The sequence below is a fragment of the Sinocyclocheilus anshuiensis genome, unplaced genomic scaffold (assembly GCF_001515605.1).
Source record: "Sinocyclocheilus anshuiensis isolate Anshui unplaced genomic scaffold, SAMN03320099.WGS_v1.1 scaffold2012, whole genome shotgun sequence".
NCBI classification, from domain to species: Eukaryota; Metazoa; Chordata; class Actinopteri; order Cypriniformes; family Cyprinidae; genus Sinocyclocheilus; species Sinocyclocheilus anshuiensis.
This window is the reverse complement of record NW_015555967.1, coordinates 105075-113352: the sequence shown is the minus strand read 5'-3', so window position 1 is coordinate 113352 and position 8278 is coordinate 105075. Positions and strand designations below refer to the sequence as shown.

General features: G+C 38.1%; 1 protein-coding gene across 1 annotated transcript in view; it reads right to left on the bottom strand.

The window, feature by feature from the left end:
• Positions 1-8278, bottom strand: part of LOC107675986 (cell adhesion molecule 2-like) — a 116248-nt gene that overhangs the window by 41227 nt on the left and 66743 nt on the right. Inside the window, exon 4 of the mRNA XM_016470502.1 lies at positions 1383-1535. Within this exon, the coding sequence (XP_016325988.1) occupies positions 1383-1535 (153 nt within the window). The remainder of the gene's footprint in view (positions 1-1382; positions 1536-8278) is intronic.

Sequence of the window (8278 nt, the reverse complement as noted above, 5' to 3'; positions counted from 1 at the left end):
TCTAACCACCGCACTGATCTATATATAATGATATAGTGTCCTTTCTAATCATATATGGGATCATATAATCACCCAGACCCTGAGGCTTTTGCTCTGAGTATATTCTGACAACATGTCAGAAGTGCCGGTACGCACAAAAAAGTGCAGGTACTCTAAAGGCTAAAATATAGAAGTACGTACCGGCCCACTTCAACCACTGTGTGTATATATCTATCTATCTATCTATCTATCTATCTATATATATATATATATGGGTATGGTGGGGTGGAGTCAAAAGTAACAATTTTTATATTATATTATATTATTTTTATATTAATTTAAACAATTATTATCAAACAATTATATTAATTTTAGTAACAAATATATCTTAGTGTAGGCTATATCTTTACAGTTTTATAATTCATTATCTTCTTGTCGATCCACCAGTTCACTTATTGAAAAATGCTAATTCATTCTCTGCCAGCAGGTGGCGCTTTTCACCAGAAATATAGCCATTTCCCCCATAACCGCAGTAAACAAAGCAGCTCAGCACCTGACTTTGAAACTTGCAGCGCTCATATTTAATCAATTAAATAGCCTTATAATATATAATAAGCTATATCTCATTATACATGTAAATATACATTTACATGTATATTTAGTTTTTTTTCACTGGTGCACCACCTGAGTCTTCTTCTCCAGTTTCTACCAGTGATCATTGTTTCCTTCCCGCGGTACTACCTGCACACATATCAGTAGCATCACTGGGCTGTAGGTTGCCAAGTTGAGGGGACAAATGGGTTGAAATTTGTATGCGTCGATCGTGTGAGAAAGATGCATTTCATACAAGATCTGGCAACTGGACAACCTTGGAATTTGTTGTCGTGATTATTCATATGATGAGGTTTGGCCCATACAAATGACGGGAGTTTTACCAGAAGCAAATGTAGCAAACATATAAAATATGCCCAGTGGGATTTTTATTTTTTTTATAGAAAGATTAAAAATATGAGAAAATATTTAAAACGGGATGATAGCGGGATAGAATGGTAAAATACGGGAGAATCCCGGGAAAAACGGGCGGGTTGACAGGTATGCTTAAATCTGGAAAAAAATGGAACAGTATTTGTTTTATTTTTTTTGCTTTAAATAAATATCTTTCTTTAAATTCTAAAGACACTGAGCAAAAAGTTTTAGATAAAAATGCAGGCCTATAAGTGCAAAAATGGTGTTTAAAATCAAGGTATGATAGATGATAGACTACAACAAATTCAGTCAATGTGAACAAAACCGGCTTGTGAAATTTTGTAAAATAACAAGTCAAGGCTAGATAACTCAAAATGCTTCAGCTGGCTGATTTAGGATGTAATCCCAGACACATCATGTGTTAAATGATGTCTTACCCAGGACGGTGAGGAAAGCCTTGGCTGTTTTGACAGGCATGGTGAAGAGGGAGCAGGTGTACATCCCCTCGTCTGCCAGCGTGACCTCACTGATGTTGATCGTCAACTCCTGCGACGTGGCTCGGACCAGCTCAATCCGGTTATCTCTCAGCGCTGCCGGAACAAACAATCAAGAGAGCACCATTAAATATGACACCTTCATTAGCATGTGCCATACTCAAGAGCGGCGGATTCTCTGTGACTTTCTCAAACCACTTAAAGTTTTAATGCATGAATTGCATACTTACCAACAGACAAGACATGAAAGCATTGAAACGTCAAGAATGTGCAATTTTAACCTAAAAAATTAATTTACAAAAGGGAACATGTCAATCTATGAAACTATTCTCATATTATGCTAAGTATGAGGATCAGTTCTTTGCTACAGGGAAAAATTATTTTATGATGGCTTTCAGTCAGAGGGCAAATGGAATATGGATCAGTCGGGATTCAAATCTAACATCATTTCAGTCAACAGTGTACAGAATGAGCATTCATCGATTTGAAACATACATGCTTGAGCTCACCTACTCATTTACAAACTCTGTATTTATGACATTTGCAGGTTATTTACCCAGTCGAGTCTGAATAAAAGTAAAGTTCAAACTTATTATGATTGTGACCTCTGTGCAAAAGAGGCCTAAGGATACGGTTTTAGTTATTACACCTTTTAGTGTCCATCATCACACAGGCCTAATGGAAAGGTCAAAGTGCTAATGCAAAGGTCAAAGGCAAACGTGAAAGACGGGCAGTAATTCCCGAGGCATCTTTAACATGCTTTGTTTAATGGTAATGACTATACTCGGAAAAAGTCTGGCAGATCATAAGATATCCGCCATGTGGCGGCACAGTTTAATCAGCGGAGACAAGGTCACTAGTTCTAACCTTCTGCTTTCCATAAAACTCACTCATAGACATTTTGAGGCTCATTGACGCTCTGTAGCAACCTGCCAGAATATTCGCGGATGAGCTTTATGGATCTTTTCTCCCAGGAGAATAGAAAGAATACATTCTCATGGTCAGTCATCAGGGTGACCTTTCAAAGCTCTCTTAATAAAAAAGTTGGTCAATGCCTTAGCCGTTTGCCTTGTCATACCACCTGAAAACTTTAAATTGAATACAGCAGTCTTAGGGAATAGACTAGATACTCATTTATAGATAGCGTGTTTGAGTTTATGCGGATGAAAAACGAACTGCGTTACAGAAAAAGCTACATTATTTAATAAATAAAATGAGTAGTGCCACTATTTTCATTTACAAAGATCAACAAATACAGTCATGATTGCCTAAATAGAAGCTTTATGGAGATGAATTTCATTTTGTGATCACAGTAGGTTAAAGCTCTCAGCCACATCGAGCCGTATACACACCAATTACTATGTTAAAGGAACTTTAAAGGAAGTGTAAAGTGGAACCACGCTGGCACACTCCGGGTATCCAAACAAACATCCCACAAACCCACTTACACACCTCAGTGAGGCCTTTCGTAGTTGTAATAAAACAGCCTAACTGATGTTGTGTGTTGACCATGTGTTTTCAGACGCGTCTCCCCAGAGGTCTGAGTGCAGCTCCCTCTGGACAGCAGCATCTCTGAGGTAATTGAACATAATGAGGTTCATTACAGGAAGAGATGCAGGCCAACGCTGGAATGAAAAAATAACTTGCGGTACAGGCTGTTGTTAATGCCTTCCTGTACTCTTTCCCAAATGAAGTGCATTTCAAATAATGTGACCACCATGGCAATGGTGTGTGGTGGATTATGCAAAAAAAGTTAATTATTTCAAATTAATTTGGATTCAGATGTGACTAATGCTGGGTTAAAAAAAAAAATAGGTTAATCACAAGTCTCTGATGCTCAACATCAGGGACGTGCACATACATTTTGAGGGGCAGGGGCTCAAGTGGAAAAAAGGGCACTTCTCATATTTATTTAAATTTTTTTCTAAACAAAACATTAAATATATTAGGGGTGTGCAATATTGTATATATCTCAATATTTTCTGGGGTTTTATCGATAACGATAATTAGATGATATTTTGCTGAGTGTGTTATTGTGCTGATAACTTAAGGACTACCGTGGACACCTAAAACTCAAAAAGTTTGTGATATTCTGCATATTCTGTGTGGTGATTAGTTCACAGCAGAAATTAATCTTTTCCAATAAGTTTAAATTGATTTTTACCTTTTATGAGCATTTTTACCTTTAAGCTGTTTTTTTCTTCTAAAAGTGTGCATCATCTTTTCAGTTAAATTCTTAAATTGAATCAGTCAATTAGAATAATAAGTCATTTGGGCTGTTACCAGTCCAAAATCAGTATTGACAAAATTAATCTTTGCAATGCAGAGGAAACACAGAAGCTGCATTAGAAGGGACATTGATGCATTTACACACTGTTTAATGCAGGACATGAATGTATTTAACCTGCAGTTACAAATGCATTAATACTGTTTTGATATTTTAAACATAAAACGTTAAATACTGATATTTGAAATTATTTAAAAAAATGAAAAGATACTTTAAATGTGAAATTAAAACTGCCAGTAGGCGGCAGCAAGTCACTGTTAATAAGTGAGTCATTGCAACTGAACTGAATCATTTAAACGGGTGATTCAATCAGGAAGAAAACAGTGTCATGTTGCTCAGAGATGCAAATTGAAATTATATTTGTTGGCGAAATAGAGCAAAAACAGTCAATATTGTGTCTAAAACGAAAGTGTCTTAATATTAAATTGTTGTGTATTGAACTGCTGTATAAAATCAATATCACATTTCTCATGTTGCTTTTTGGTTGAAAAAACGTCAGTCTTCGCGTGATACTGATTAACTATATGAAATGATATAAATATATACATTTCTGCCCCATATGTTGCATTTTGTGATCATTCTAAATGCATTTTAATAAACTGAATCATGCAGTGAAAGAACTTTGACTGGTCTAACCTACTAGACTTCCTATTGCCTTAACTAAACTTTAGCTAACTTGGTAGGTCCCATGAGTCATGGCAGGGGCGGATTTAGTGATTTGGGGGCACTATGCAAATTCCAGGTATGGGGCCCCAACAAAATAACTATGTGCTCTTTTACGCCTAACCCTTATTTTGCTCACTCGCTCTCATAGTTTACAGTTTATTTATCCCTTCACAACCAGTAATAAGACACCCTGATGCTGTTATAAAGCCATATTAGGCTATCTTATTTTTTATTTTTGTTTTGGATCACAAAAGAAAAAAAAATGCTTTCACTTGTCCATTTAATAAATTGTAAACTTCTTCATTCTTTTTACTAACATAAAATAATCCCATGAAACTCATTTCATATTCCAAGTGTTCTGAAGGCATACGGTAGGGTTTGCTGAGAAACAAATCGAAAATGTAATCTAAGTTAGCCTATTATTAAGCGAAAACCTCCAGTCATTGCATTCGTGGATTTATACGAATGCGCGGCAGTTCGCGCCGGCGAGCCTAGGAAAAGCACACAAGCCAGCGAGTCATATTGAAACATCAAGAAAAATAAAATTATGACTTGAAACACAATAATTTCTTTACTGAGGTGAATATCCCTGTTCTGAGACAGCCAGACAGTATTATACAGCCTAGAATGCGCGAAAAGAGCACTCCCTCATATAATCACTAAAAGCTGTCACTCACTTCAGTTTATTGCGATCTCACGCATTCCGTTAATAAGCTATTATGAATCTCTTATTTACATCGAATCTACACTTTGTTATAATGAGAGGATTCCCGAGCTTGCAGAACTCAGCACTTGACAAAAACTTGGTATTTTGAGCAGTGAGTGGATTCTAACTTAAACACTTCGGGTCATTGCGTTCAAGAAATTAAACGATATGTCTGTGATTGGCTACATTGCTCAACGCTGCAAATATGTTTCGCCAATAGGCCTATCAGATGGGGCCCCCTGATTCCCCGGGGCCCTAAGTGGCTGCTTACCTCACTTATTGGTTATGTCCGCCCCTGAGTCATGGATAGGATAATTAGCTGTAAATTCGAGGCACAGGTAGCTTAGTCTGTTGTTCACCACCACTCACCTCCACACCAAGACAAACACAACTGGAAAGGGAGGGAGGGCTTCACTTCTGCGGCTCTCTGCATGTCTGTGACGTGATGTGCAGCTGATCAAATGTGCACTACACTGAGGCGTGGACGGAGAAAGGCATCGGAACTCGACACTCGACAGTCTCAACATTTCCTGACCCGACCCGACCTGATATTTTGATTTTTTATTTGTTTGACAGGGACAGCTGTGCGCAAACAGAAACACACACACACGCACACATATATTCATAAAAAAAAAACAAACAAACAAAAAAAAATAACTCCCCAGAAAAAAGGGCAGGTGCTCAAGCCCCCTTTAATGTCTATGTGTGCACGTGCCTGCTTCAGCATGTGCATGGACCCACACACAATGGTGGACATACTCTAGATTTAATCATCAGTAGAGGTCTAAACATTTCATCCATTGTTATTAAGGACGTAGCACTATCTGATCACTTCTGTATTTTCTTTGATATATTGATCTCTGCTACCACTAAATCTAGATCTGTCTCTGTCAGAAAGAGATGCATTAACAAAAACACTAGTGTGCTATTTATGGAGGCTATATCTTTAACACCAAGAATTTCTTAAGACTCTGTTGATCTTCTCCTTGATTCCTTTAACTCAAAAGTTAAGAATGTTATTGATGACATTGCTCCTGTGAAAGTCAGCAAGAAGACTGGCAGACAGAAATCAGCTTGGAGAAAATCAACAGCAGTTCAGAGTATGAAAAGACAATGCAGAAAAGCTTAGCGGATATGGCGGAAGACGAAACTTGAAATTCACTATAGCATCTATAAAGACAGCCTTCGTGCCTTCAATGTGGAACTAGGCAAAGCTAGACAGTCACTCTTCTCAAACCTTATAAACAGTAACTTAAACAACACTCGCACTCTTTTTGCTACTGTTGAGAGACTGACAAACCCCCCAAGTCAGATTGCCAGTGAAATGCTCTCCGACAGCAAATTCAATGAATTTGCTTCCTTCTTTTCTGAGAAGATCAATAATATCAGGAAGGCGATTAGCACATCCCCAAGTTATCCAGAGGTCAGACAGATTCAACCGCAATATCAAAAAAGAAGATACTATGTCTGCTTTTGAAGAAATTGATAGCAAAATTTTGGAAGAAATAGTACAGCACCTTAAATCGTCAACCTGCTATCTTGACACACTTCCCACATATTTTTTCAAAAGGGTGCTTAACTGTTTGGAAGCAGATCTCTTAGAAGTGGTGAACGCCTCACTTCCCCCCAATGCGTTCACTTGTCCATTTTATAAATTGTAAACTTTTTCATTCTTTTTACTAACATAAAATTATCCCATGCAACTAATTTCATATTACAAGTGTTCTGAAGGCATACGGTAGGGTTTGCCGAGAAGCAAATTGAAAATGTTATCTAAGTTAGCCTATTATTAAGCGAAAAAATCTCCAGTCATTGCATTCGTGGATTTATACAGTTTGCACCGGCGCGCCTAGGAAAAGCACACAAGCCAGCGAGTCATTTTGAAATATCAAGAAAAATAAAATTATGACTTGAAACACAATAATTTCTTTACTGAGGTGAATATCCCTGTTCTGAGACAGCCAGACAGTATTATACAGCCTAGAATGCGCGAAAAGACATATAATCAATATAATCACTAAAAGCTGTCACTCACTTCAGTTTATTGCGATCTCACGCATTCCGTTAAATGAATCTCTTGAATCTCTTATTTACATCGAATCTACACTTTGTTATAATGAGAGGATTCCCGAGCTTGCAGAACTCAGCACTTGACAAAAACTTGCCATTTTGAGCGGTGAGTGGATTCTAACTTAAACACTTCGGGTTGTTGCTTTCAAGAAATTAAACAATATGTCTGTGATTGGCTACATTGCTCAACGCTGCAAATATTTTTCGCCAATAGGCCTATCAGATGGGGCCCCCTGATTCCCCGGGGCCCTAAGTGGCTGCTTACCTCACTTATTGGTTATGTCCGCCCCTGAGTCATGGATAGGATAATTAGCTGTAAATTCGAGGCACAGGTAGCTTAGTCTTTTGTTCATCACCACTCACCTCCACACCAAGACAAACGCAACTGGAAAGGGAGGGAGGGCTTCACTTCTGCGGCTCTCTGGCTGTCTGTGATGCGCATGTGCTGATCAATGTGTGCTACACTGCTGTGCTGTGCGGCGACGCGGAGGGGAGAAAGTCAAAACATTTCCCGACCCGACCTGATATTTAGATTTTTGATTTGTTTGACAGGGAAAGCTGTGCGCAAACAGAAACACACACACACGCACACATATATTCATAAAAAAAAAACAAACAAACAAAAAAAAATAACTCCCCAGAAAAAAGGGCAGGTGCTCAAGCCCCCTTTAATGTCTATGTGTGCACGTGCCTGCTTCAGCATGTGCATGGACCCACACACAATGGTGGACATACTCTAGATTTAATCATCAGTAGAGGTCTAAACATTTCATCCATTGTTATTAAGGACGTAGCACTATCTGATCACTTCTGTATTTTCTTTGATATATTGATCTCTGCTACCACTAAATCTAGATCTGTCTCTGTCAGAAAGAGATGCATTAACGAAAACACCAGTGTGCTATTTATGGAGGCTATATCTCTAACACCAAGCATTTCTGCAGACTCTGTTGATCTTCTCCTTGATTCCTTTAACTCAAAAGTTAAGAATGTTATTGATGACATTGCTCCTGTGAAAGTCAGCAAGAAGACTGGCAGACAGAAATCAGCTTGGAGAAAATCAACAGCAGTTCAGAGTATGAAAAGACAATGCAGAAAAGCTGAGCGGAT